Source organism: Haemaphysalis longicornis, unplaced genomic scaffold (genome assembly GCF_048455015.1).
Source record: "Haemaphysalis longicornis isolate Haplotype H1 unplaced genomic scaffold, Haemaphysalis longicornis Haplotype H1 scaffold_4, whole genome shotgun sequence".
Classification (NCBI taxonomy): domain Eukaryota; kingdom Metazoa; phylum Arthropoda; class Arachnida; order Ixodida; family Ixodidae; genus Haemaphysalis; species Haemaphysalis longicornis.
Genome location: NW_027526361.1, coordinates 156,795,807 through 156,809,042, shown reverse-complemented (window position 1 = coordinate 156,809,042; position 13,236 = coordinate 156,795,807). Strand labels below are relative to the sequence as shown.

Here is a 13,236-nt window from a genome sequence, read left to right as displayed (position 1 = left end):
CGTACGCAATGGTATCGGTTGCGTACAGCTGAGCAAGTGAGGCTCGTGCGCGGTAGAGGCAATTGCTTTCACCTGGTTCCGTTCCTCCGGTACGGGTGCAGTGGATAAAAAAAAATTACACCATCTTCCCGTGTGGAACCCTGATGAGGATGCGAAGCATCCTGGCTGTTTCGTGTGGTTCCATTGTGTTGCCGTTACGTTGAGTGATCTGGTTTTTACTAGCGCCAGAGGGAATTCCGCGTCCGGGTCCACACCGGTGCCAAAGGCACGCAAGTGCTGTTGTGTTACAGTGAGTAGGCGGTGGTTCTCGAGGCGCCGAAACTCGTTCATCATGTTCTTGTCGATGTTGTCTCTGTGGTAGAATCGGTAGTCTCCATCAGCTTTGGTGAGGTAAAGGTTGTTGACATTGGTGCACCGGCTGAGAGCAATGTACACGACCTCCTCTTCGCAGCTTTGTCTTCTCGTTCTTCTTCTTCGGCGTTTTCCCTACGGGAAGATGACGACGGTGGTTGAACGCGAACCTATCTCGTGATGAATTCTTTGGTTGGCCAATCCCTAAAGGCATCCTGCCACAATCAGCATCAGAGGCGCTGCGGACGGGGCTGGTTGAGCGGCAAGGCGCGTGGCGCTTCCCGTTGCAGCTTTCCCACGGGAAATTCAGCATCCCCCTCTAAAGTTTTCAGTTCTTCGTTTCCGTTGACGTTCAGCTTCGCGTGCCTTCGTTGTATGAGTAACTTCTTGATGTAGTTTGAATGAGTCAAGGACATAAGGCGCGTTCGGAGCACTTGCTCCTGTCCCGGATTTGTAGCGTAGTGGGAAGAGCACCGCGTACCTCACGCTGAGGCCAGAGAGTCGTGGGATCGAAACCGGGCGCCGCTAACTATTTCTTTTTTTATAGTGTAGAATCGCGGAGCTGTGGGTGTAAGGAGGAGAGTTGCGCATGCGCAGTGAGCGTGCGGACGGCGCCGCCATCAACGACGGAGGACCAGGCGAGCCTAGGAAATGCTCCGCATTTAAAAGATATCCCGAAAAAAACTGTGCGTCTCGCAGCAACAATTGACCGGGGACGGCTGCAATACCGACGTTTGCAATTTCTTGTGCTTTCAAGCCACCTCGACGGAGCTCCTACAAGCGTGGCGCTCCAAATATGGCGAAAATGCCTCAGCAGACGGGGAGGTTGTCATCAATTAGTACTGCCTTCTCTGGAAAAAAACAAGGTTTTTCCACAAGAACGGCCCTGCTTCAGCCGCTCCTTAACAATTCGACATTTACCTGTGAACGTTTGCACGCACATAGACAACCTTCGCGTAATGAGAAAGCTCCTCGAAGTAAAGCTACACTCGAAAATATTTCCGTACGCTCAAACGGACGAAATTACTCAAAAATAAAGAACGTTACTCAATTAGGCAGATATGGCAGCAGTGCGGTTCGCACGTGTACGCTGAAGTTTGGACTGCTACAAAAAAGGTCAAGTCTTAGCCCGCAATTATCTTTGCTCCAGGTATTCTAGTTAATGACCGGTACAATGGGCATTGATTGGTAGGTTCGCAACTTTATATCCGAGTTAGGCCCACTCTGCCGCGGTCGCAGGCCCCACTTCGAGCGAAATGCATTCTATATATTTTCTTGCACTGCATCAAAAAACTGTTTAATGTCCACAGCGCAGCTAGAAGGTTCAGATCGTATACTAAACACCCGCAGCACTGACAGCTGGCGCATCCCTCGTTTTCGTACTAACTACAAATTTCAATCGTTGCAGCACAGTCTTCCGGTTATTTTAAATAAATATACAAAATATCTACTGAAAGAGTGTTGAAATTATTTTTTGCGGTTAATACTTATAATGGCACTTGAATGATGAGTGTTTCTTCGGTTTAATATTTTTGGTAATATCTCTGGTTTTTTTGGCGCTCTTTGCTCTTAGTCGGCCTTGCGCCATTAAACTCCAAACATCATCATCTCTGTTTTTTTTGTATTGTAGGTTTGTATTTTGGTGCTAAAATTGAGACTATCCTCTGCTATATGATTCATAATTACCCTCGTGTATATGTACCTGGTCCTTAGTTGCTGGCTCATGTAATAACTATTATAAAAAATTGCGTTATAGGGTGTGTAAATTCCTGATGTTGTGTTTAATACTTTGTTACAGTATTGTCAGATGATATGATGAAATTTATTGTACTTGCTTGCTTTTCCTTCCGTATCCCTAAATGAATTGACATTTAGAGCATCGATTGTTTATCAGGTACGAAGTTCTGGTAATATTGTGTTTTTTTCGTCTAGCATCGTTTGCCACACTATGTGTTGGTTCCTGGGCCTCTGTCACACTGCAAATATCAGATCTATCAGGAAAAAAATGAATTGAATTGAACTGAATTGAATTGAATCCTTTTGTTTCTTATGGCGTTATTTCGCGCGCCGACATCTTAATTGATGACAAAGAGCGCAGCCTGCGCCTCACTCGCCTACATTCTTCAGGATCCATCGCGCATGTCATCGGTGTAATTGTGAAGGCTTGTGTAGCAGGACGGACCGCGAAAATTCACGATGACCAAACGCTGTGGCATCAGATACGCCAACTCTCGAATGGGCGCGTACCTTTGTTGGCTGCTTCTGAGCTTGTATTTTAGATGAGCGATAAGCGAGAGTTCGCCCTAATATGCTTTGATTGCAGCAAGATTTCTGTGCCATCGTTTACTCCTAACATAAAATGCACGCACGCGCGTTCTCGCGTCTGCGTGTGTCTGTAGGGGTGCATGTCTGCGTGTGCCTCTTAACCTCTCGAAAAAAATTCGGTTTTCAAAAATTCATTACAATGCAATGAATTGTAGTTTCTTCTGTTTTCGCAACAAGGCCTGACGCTTGTACATGCAAAGCTTTTTTAGTGATGCAATACGAACGTATAAAGATACTACGACCGTGTGGCAACAGCGGCTCACCTTTTTCAGTCCTCGACACTCTATAACGGTTGGAGCATCTGGCGGAGGCTCGAAGCGCTCGGGGTTCAGCGCAGTCGCTGTCTCATCCTTGCTCAGCTGAACCCGCCATGGCATCCAGTACCAGGGCTGTTCAAGAAAGTAAAAAATTCAACAGCTCAGAGGGGAAGCACGATCAGCAAACAATGAGGGATTTATGAGAAAACTCACCTGGCCCACGGAAATAATCAATAAAAGTGCCCTTGCCAGGTTTTCCTGTCCTTACACTTTGCGTCGTTTGAATAAGTGTGGCAAGATGTGGACGTGGCCCAATACTCTCCTATGCCTACATCTGTCATCAAGGAAATCGGATTTTCTATACTTTTCCACTTATTCCGGCCACTGACACGACCACACCTAAAGTAGCTGCGGAGGATGTCGCTGTATACCTTGCCCTGGTCTGGTGAACAACTCCCCATGTGATTCTATTTGTCCCGCCACATGAGCTACGAAATATTTCTTACTATGTCACCTCGTTACCTGCCCTCCAAATCCTTGAAACCTAACCACCTACCTAACCAGTGGTGGTGCGGCGGACTCCAGCCTGTTCCGGCATAGGCCCCAATCAGCAGCCAGCCATCAAACCAGAGCCTATATACCCGCGTCGCCAGGGGGTTAATCACGGCAGAAGTTTGTTACAATTTATTTATTTATTATTTATTGCAAATTAACCATAAATGCCCTCCAGTGAACGGTGTTGCATCGGGTGTGCATCACATCACAATAGTAATACAATAAATGAAAATGTAATTAAAACAAAACACAACGCAAGAAGGGTAAAATCAACGGCAGTGCATACCCTAAAAAAGAAACACTCGCAGAGAACACACACACACAAATAAAAACAAAGAAAGGTCTGGGAGCACAATGTTAAAAATTAGCACAAGGTCACACGGATGTTTAGTAGCGTATGGAAAGTAATATAAACAATGAAAAGGAAATCAAAACATAGGATGCGGGATGACGGTAGAATGTTCACACGTAAAATCATTATGAAGAGACGCGTGATAGTAGAGTTTTTGAGATAGTGTTAAAGGAGATGCATAACAAATATGAAATAAGGCTTCAATCATCTCAGCGCGATTTTTAATGCTGTCGCACTGGTGTAACGTTTATAATCCAAAAAGGTAAACCCTGCAGAACTGTTTTGCAGGGCTTCCAAATCAGTTTTTAGGTATGGTTGATGAAGATCCCATATGGCTGAAGCGTACTTTATTTTAAGACGTATTAGTGTTTTCTATGCTAATTTCCGTGAACGCGCAGAAGCATGTTTGAGGTTAGGTTTCAGAAAGCCGAGAGTACGGTTTGGCACGTGGAAGAATATGGTAATGTAATCATCCCACGTCAACTTAGTGGTTAGGTGAACGCCAAAATATTTGCAGGAAGAAACCAGTTCCACACGATTGTTGTTTAAGATGTGAGATTTTCATAGGCGGGGTGCTTGATTAGCAAACGTCAATTTTTATTTTGGCAAGAAATATCATGCGTTTCCAGCATTTAGGTCAGATTGGAGAATGCGATGATCCCAGTTAGAATAAATATTACGATATATTACGTAGTCGTCTGCAAATAGCCTGATAATAGACTTAACACCATCTGGTAGATCATTAGTATAAATGAGAAAAAGTAGAGGCCCAACAACGCTTCCCTGTGGTGCACAAGATGTTACGGGGACTAGAGATGAGTCGTGATTGTAAACTGTTGTAAATTGCAACCCATAAGAAAGACATTATGTTAACATGAGGCAAAAGTACGGACAATGTTCACTTCATTAAGATTGTGAAAAAGCCGATATTGATGGGCAATGTGAAATGTTTTTGAAAAATCTAGGAACTTGGCATCTGCTTGCAATCCGGCTTCTATCGGTAACTATATATCGTGAATTAAGCCAGTGAGTTGTGTGTCGCAGGAATAGCTTCTGCGAAAAACGTGCTGATGCCTAAATATGAGGTTACGTCCTAGGTATTGAATAATTTGTTATTGTATAATAGGCTCGAAAATTTTCAAATCGTACGTTATAAAGATGCGGTCGATAGATAATGGGTGCGAAACGATCACCTTACTTGAGCGGTGGTATACCCTGGGCCACTATTTATTATCGGGGTATTTCGCCTTTTGATAGTGACTTCGAAAACAACACCGCCAATAGTGGAAAAAAGCTTGGCTCCAGATTTTTAGGATTCTTTTATTGAGGCCAGTATTGTCTGCTGAAGATAAAACTTTAGATTTATAAGTCGAAATTATATTTCAGAATCAGCAATTAATATTTCCGACATAGAAGAGACAGTGCGAGTGACAGTGGCCAATTGTTCACGCATAATCACGCGTATTCACGCGTATTCACCCGTGAATACCGATGAAAATGTGGTAAATTTAAGTATTGCTGGTGCTGAGGTGAGATTATTACAACAACAAACATTAATTCTTTATTTGTTAGGTGCGGAGTACCTTAAAACGGCACAATGCCCGTCCGCGCGCATCGCATTTACAATCTTAAAAAATCACACAGGCACCGGCAGGATTCCAGCCTGTGTCTGGCACACCAGACAGAATTAGTGCTAGTCGTCTTGCCCACTGGGCTAAGACCGTGATTTAGTGCCCGAGAGTGAAACGGCTTAATCCTTTGCCTGTAACGGTGCGGAGTACCTTAGGACCTCCCATGTCCACCCGCGTCCATCCGTGCACACACCACTATCAAGAAAAAATCAAGCGAAACTCTATTTGAGCCGTGAGTTGCAATTTCATTTAGGGAATAATCAAGGTGCAACTCACGGTTCCAATCAAATGACGGTTGTGGCGCAAATCAGATGTGACGCGGGGCAAAACTTGGATGTCATTTCGAGTCACCGTACTCCGCAACCTCGCCATCATCCACAGAGTGGAGATGCTGCCATTTTTATTTACAATTTATTTACTGCCAGTCTCCAAAGAGACCATAGCAGGTTGGCACGACAATATACATTTACAAACAACACTTAACGATTTAAGGATCGTAAATAGTTAAATAATTGGTAAAAAAGAAAATCAGAAACTTCGAAGTTCGGAAACAAAACCAATTAGGCGCACAATACACAAAGGGCTACAAGTACATGCTAATTTTTATGAAAATAGCAACAATGGTAATTGAACATTTTTCACTATAATTACAACTATCTACACCAAGTAGATGTGCACGCTGGTTTTCATGTCACAGAAAAGCAACGACATATCAAAGATGCTGTTGATAAAAAATCGCACAATTAATCGGCATTAGTGGTGAAATGCGTTAACAAATTCCAGTCATGGAAGGCAACTGAAAAAAGGGAGTACTCAAACCCATCATTGTTACATTGATATTTTTATAAAGTATTTCTATGTTTCTGCCGGGTAGTTTATGTTTGCGAATATTCAGCGTATTTTGAAACGTGTATTATTTAATAATTATGTATAGTTGATATGGGAATTTTAAACGTGCTTGCTTCTCACGTGTTTCGAGCGTGGGAAGCCACGAAACAGCTAGGAGGGTAGTGGGTGAATCAGCCCGTTTAAATTGGTTATGTTTGAACCTGATGGCCTTCCTTTGTACCTTTCCTATTTTCTTTATGTTAGTCACGGAATAAGGAAACCATACAGTTACCTGGTGAAAAAGGGTGAGAAGTGTGTTACTGCTTTTATTAGTGGTTTCCTTTTCCTGAATTGAAGCTTTTTCCTGTACTAAACACCAAGAGCTTCTACAGCATTGAACTTCACGTGTATTCTAGGGTGCTTGATAAGTATTTCGGGCTTCAGCACTAGTTGATCGAAATTAAAACTCAAATGTGGCAATATAATTCATCCAATCTGGAAATACCATCGGCGGAAATATTTTATACCGGCCGTAATACTAGCATTGCCTCTCTAACTAATTCCTCACTAATCTTCCGAGCTACAAATATTTTGTATGGCATGTTGATTGTGCAAAAATCAGAAAAGTGTCCGATTATGAAGAAATAACTTCAGAGAAGCGTGCACCATACCAGCTCTGATTTGAAAGTAAATATATGCGAAGGGCTCATAGAGCGAAGCAACTTTTAGTGAAATTATGCCCATCGAATTTTGGGTGTATTCTCCATGAAAAGGCATTATGACGGATAATATTCGATATTTTATTTCAGATGTCTCAAACGTATAGTGCTAATTTATTGGCCAATTTAATAAAGTCACCACTACTGTTTTTTTTTCCTATTATAAAAGTGATCAAGTCCCTTTCCATAATAGGTTGGCTTGCTATAAGCAACAAGAACACGATCTTCAAGGCTGAGTTATGAAGAATGTCGTGCACAGAAATAATCCAAGAGCAGGAAATACGTTATAACGGCCGTATTTTAGAGCCTCTAAAATCTGGTGAAACTTTGGTAAAAAGCTGAGGTTCAAGCATCTTCCTAATCTGGCAATGCAGCCTGCTGCTCCACGTAGGCCCACTTTTTTATGTTCATACACGCAAACCTCTTGATATTCCGACGTCCGCTTCTTACACACTAGGACAACCCCGAGAGTAACCGCCTCCTCGGCAGGTCACTACCAATCCCCTCGTTCCCACGATTGCCCGAAGAAGCCCACATGTGGGCGCCTCCTAGCGACACATTCTCACTGCGCAGAGTTCTGGTGCACACACTCTATCACATTGTCATCCCAATACTCCCATGCGAAGAGTAGGGCCGTGTTCAATTCGGTGCGTGAATACTCGCGAGAATACTTCCCCCTGATTCCCGCCACCAGGCCTAAAGGAGCTCTGGCCGCGATACTAAGAAAAACTGACGGCAAGAACCCTCGCGGTAACCGCGTCCCTCTGGCTTCTACCGTCCCCACTCTGAGATCTCATAAAATGGGTTTCCTTTTTGTACTGTGGATACAACGATAGCTCGGTAAAACGTATCTTCTCTGGTGAATGAACAGACAGAAGTAAGCGTTGATTCACCTTTTCCAATGACAACGAAATCATGATTGCCGTACTTTCATTCCTCCCTTGACGATGGCTTATCAAGCCGCCCGATACGGGAATCCAAAAAAAAAAACCTTATACGCTCTGAGCCAACAGCCACACAAACTTTCATACAGAATCTGAGAAACGGCTAAAGAACACCTGAGAACTCGGAAAGCAACTAGAAAAATTGGAGACATGCCAGAAACGCATGCACTGGGTGCGACGAGTCGCCTGGTCGGGTTGGTAATTTAACAAATGCAATCGCAAAACAACTGTTTTGCCGTTTTCAAAGGCGGCCTGGATAATCCGATCGAGTGGCACTGCCAGGATCTATCTGTCTCAAAACGCTGAGCAGCCACATTATAGGGCGCGGAGCGTAACGGGCTACGTTACGCAAACGGCCTAGAATAATTGGCACAGCCAGAAATATTTTTGGTTAAAATTATCGTCCCATATTACAAAAAATGAAATTGAGACTTTTCTTCATTTTAACCACATTTTCGGCGCTTTTTCGGCTTTATTAAACCTACACCCTTCTTTTCTTTTTACATTACAGTCTATCGCTATGGTGTCTAAAGGGCATAGGTGAAACAAAGGGTGAAAGAGAAAACGAAGGCGGCAGGTGGCGCTCATAAAATTTCATCAGGTGTTTTTACACCGAAACACGCCTTGGCTACACCCTTGCATAGTACAGAATGATCGACTCTACCTCAGCGCATGTTACAGCGACAGTTTTACTAGATCACTTCTCGCAAGGTCATTCATAGCGTCTGCTGAGCACGAGGAAGCGGGCTCGAGGACGCGGGTTCGAGACGAAAAGCAAAAGCAAAGATGTGTAGGAGATTTCGACGCAGAATAAAGATCCCCAGGTGTTCAAACTTATTCCGGAGCACTCCACTACGGCGCGCCTCATCCCCGGCGTTGCGTCGGCGCCTGAAAACCTACAACCAATCATTGATAGCTTCATAATTAACGTGACTGTCGGAGGCGCAAGTAGGGCACTGGTGGCGTGATGCCACGTGATTTCCTGCAGAGATTGGTCGCGGCTGATAACCCCTTGAGAACGTTGCCTCTGTGGAACCACGTGCCTATGCTAAGGGTTGACTGCTGGTTTGCCGGTACCTGGTCATCCCTCGCGCCCTAAATGGTGCGCCGCCACCGGGGCGCAAGTGTGGCAGCTGTGACCTAACTTTTATAAAACACTGTGTGCACCGCCTCTGAGACACTGGAGCCAAAGAGACCTTGTAGTTGTAATAACTATATTTGCAATCGTTAAGCCTGACCCATTTTATAGCAATGGCATACTGACCAGCAGTGGGAACAGGGGACTCTGAGGAGTGGCCGATGTCCATGGCAGCACGTGGGACAGGTACCAGATGAGGACAACGGCTGCCAGCGCCGTAGCCCCCATGACACCCCACACTTCCAGGATGGTCACGTTATCACACCCAAGCGCCTGCTGTGTAACCACGTTCCATCCCGCGTTCACTGCACCAGGACACGGAGGTTAGGGAACGTCACCAGATAGTGAGGCTTCGTGTGGGCTGGCCTGTGGTGAAATAGCTCTGTCTAGGCAATGAATCTTGCACATTTTACCCAACCACCGCTATGCTACGAAAGAGGTGCTGCAGCTTATACCAAACTGTTATGTACGAATCACATGTATTTTAAAACACAGTAATGTGGTTTAACGTATCAGTACAACGGCAACGCCTTGCCCTTCGGTGCGCTCAATAGATTGTCGCTAGTTCACTTCTTAATGCAGCTGAGGGAGTTTTGGCTTTAGCCGATAACCGCTGTACTTCTAGTAGCCGCCGGAACGCAGCGGCTCGATATTGCAGAAATCTCTGCGACCGAATTTCGCCCTTTCACTTTGTGCGAAAACGTGTGCAACTCGCAATATATTGCTACGGTACGTGCATAGCCTATGCACCACATAGGGACATGTGCCAGATACTAGCCGAAAGAAGATGACGGTAGCGCACGCGGGCTCGAAAAACGAGCTAGATGTCGAAGTAGAAGAGGATCTTGCGCCTGGCCTGCGGGGTGCTCTCGCGATTGCAAATACATCGTGCGGATACCTCTTGTACCGCTTGGCTACACGTCTTCCTTCACGTCACCGTAACATCTTGGTGAGGTGCCCAGACATCCCCTCCCTCTCGTCTCGGCTATCGCACGTCGCACGTCGCCAGAATCCGTCGCTAATGCTGGTAGCTCTGCCTCCCGATTTGGACGCTCGCCCCCGCCGCCGCGCCATCATTCACGTTCACCGCAGCGCCGACACCTTCCACCGCCAGCGACCCTTCGACGCTTCTCACCGGAAAACTGATGGATGCAACACCCAGAGGTGACGCTGCATTCCGACCCGAGCCCGAAAATCCTCTTTTGACGTTGCCTACTAGAGACAATTTGATCGACGTTGAAGTAGACGGCGTTCCCATCACCGCTCTTATAGACACTGGCGCACATATCTCGATAATGAGTGGTCCCCTTCGTCGTCGCCTCCGTAAAGTTTTGACGCCAACCATGTCGCATGTTCGTGTCGCTGATGGAGGGACACCGCCCGTTACCGGAATGTGCACGGCCCGTGTAACCATTGGAGGCCACACAACGACAGTCTTGTTCTCTGTTTTAGAAACGTGCACGCATGATTTGATTCTGGGGCTTGACTTTTTGTCGGAACATTCTGCACTAATAGATTGCGCGACGGGTTTACTCCGCCTCGAGGTACCGCTTTCGCCCGATGCTCCAGTCGCCTCAGTTTCACCGTCGTTATGTTCAGCTGTGAAGCCGTCACCCATGTTCCCTTGTCCTGTCGCCACCCTCTCCCCGACGGTGCGTAGCTTGTGTCCCCTGCAACCAACTTTCTCCTAACGCACAATGTGATCCTGCCGAACTCTGTGGTAACCATCAAAAATAACCACACCATCCTTCCAATTCTGAATTTTGGATTGCATCCCCAAGTACTTCCCCAAGGAATTTCCCTAGCCTCGGTTCCTCCACTGCACGACATTGACATTTCTGCGCTAACCGTCGACACTTCTCCCGGCTTCCTCTCGTGACCACATATATACCCCGAACTTAGCGAAGAAATTTGGCGCAATGATCAGCTCTGAACTTTCAGGACCACAAGCCCAACAACTACGCCAGCTTCTTCTATCGTATTTTGACATTTTTGACTTCCAGAACCGCCCCTTGGGTCAAACACATGCAGTGAAGCACCGGATTGACACAGGCGATGCCAGGCCAATTTACAGGCGACCTTATCGAGTGTCCCATGCGGAACGCGATGTAATCCAAAAAGAAGTAGAAAAAATGCTCGATAAAGACATCATCGAGCCTTCCTGCAGTCCGTGGGCGTCCCCAGTGGTTCTGGTGAAAAAGAAAGACGGCAGCTGGCGCTTCTGCGTCGATTACCGCCACCTCAATAAAATAACCAAGAAGGACGTATACCCACTGTCGGGTACCGCGGGGTCGCAGCGCAGCGCAAGAGAGAAAGTACCAGCGTGGCAGGCTTTCGGGAACGAACTGCCCGTGCCGTGCGGGCGCACCAAGCACGCGCCGCTCGTTTCTTTATTCTCGTCCTTCATACCCGGCGCCAAGGCGCCGGCTAAAAGCGCCAACCAGAGGGCGCTACAGGGCCCCCCGCCCACACGGAATGTCGAACGTGACGCGACGGCGAGGCAGGCGGGCGTTGGCTTTGGGGGCGAGCAGTGAAGTGTGTAGGCCTGCGATGTCTGCAGGGAGTTCGTTGGGTGGCGTCTCGAGGTAGGCTGGTTTGAGGCGGTGCAACGAGACGACTTCTTCGCGGCCATTCAAGAGGATGGTGGCGGACTTCTGGGTCTTGTTAAGGACACGGTACGGCCCATCGTAGGAGGGGGTAAGAGGGGCCTTTACAGCGTCCCGCCTGAGGAAAACGTGTGGTGAAGACGCCAGGTCGGGATGCACAAAGATGCGGTGGTCTGAAGACCGAGGTGGGACCGGTCGCAGGTGCTGCATGCAGTCCTGCAGGCATTGGAGGTACTCAAGCGGCTGAGGCGAAGAGGCCGTAGGGACGAACAAATGGCCAGGAAGCCGCAGGGGTGCGCCGGAGACAAGTGCAGCAGTTGAACAGCCGAGGTCGCGACGAAGGACGGCACGCAGGCCAAGAAGCACTACAGGCAGGTGATCAACCCAGTGCTCTCTATCCAAGCGCGCAGTGAGACCACTTTTTAGCTGGCGATGGAGCCGCTCAACGATGCCGTTGGCACAGAGATGGTATGCCGTGGTGCGGCAGTGTTTAGTGCCAAGCAAGCGGCTGAGGGAAGTGAACAGGGTACATTCAAACTGCCTGCCTCGATTCGTGGTAACAATGCCGGGGCAGCCGAAACGGCAAACCAATGTCGAAACGAAGGATTTTGCGACCGTTTCTCCATGATGTTCGGAATTGGTACGGCTTCGGGCCAATGGGTGAAGCGGTCAATCATGGTGAGAATGTACCGGCAGTCACGGGAGGGAGGAAATGGTCCGTCCAAATCGAGATGCACGTGGTCAAAGCGACAGCTAGGTGGCAAAAAAGGCTGCGTTGGGGTCTTCGTGTGGCGGTTCACCTTGGCTGACTGACAAGCGAGGCACGAACAGGCCCACTGGCGGACATCAGTGTTGATGCTCGGCCAGACGTACCGCTGTGTAATGAGGCGCTGCATGGCTCGGATGCTGGGGTGGCAGATGTCGAAGAGCGAGTGAAACACAGCAAGACGAAAGGCAGCCGGAACGAAGGGTCGAGGCGCCGCCGCTGACATGTCACACCACAGTGGGCCAGGCACGAACAGATGAGGCACAAGTTGTAGACGAAGGGAACCCGGGTGGTCCCGCAGTGCTTGCCGCTCAGGGTCTTCAATCTGCGCCTGAGCTAGACGTTCCCAGTCCACAGCAGACGCAGCACTGCCGATGGAGGTAATGCGTGAAAGCGCGTCAGCAGCCTCGTGTTCGGTACCTTTGATGTGCCGATTGTCCTTCGTGAATTTCGAAATATAGGCGAGCTGACGGAGTTCCCGTGCAACGTACTTGGATGAATTTGTACGGAAAGCGTACGCCAGAGGCTTATGGTCCGTAAGGACGTGAAAGGACTGGCCCTCCAAAAAGTGCCGGAAGTGCTGGATGGTGGCGTAAATGGCGAGCAGCTCACGACCAAAAACGCTGTAGCGCGTCTCGGCAGGTTGGAGCTTCCGAGAGAAGAAACCCAGCGGGTGCCACTCGGAATCGATTATCTGCTGAAGAACAGCGCCGATTGCAAAGCTGGATGCATCCACCATGATGGGAGTGGGGACGTCGGTTCTC

The 13,236-nt window shown here is 47.6% G+C and overlaps 1 protein-coding gene across 1 annotated transcript in view; it reads right to left on the bottom strand.

Annotated features, from left to right (window-relative positions):
• Positions 1-10,718, bottom strand: part of LOC144180063 (phospholipid-transporting ATPase ABCA3-like) — an 83,979-nt gene extending 73,261 nt beyond the window's left edge. Inside the window, exons 1-3 of the mRNA XM_077708470.1 lie at positions 10,649-10,718; positions 9,227-9,405; positions 2,940-3,065 (exon numbers count right to left, since the gene is read on the bottom strand). Coding sequence (XP_077564596.1) covers positions 2,940-3,065; positions 9,227-9,405; positions 10,649-10,718 — 375 coding nt within the window. The remainder of the gene's footprint in view (positions 1-2,939; positions 3,066-9,226; positions 9,406-10,648) is intronic.
• Positions 10,719-13,236: the final 2,518 nt, after the last annotated feature.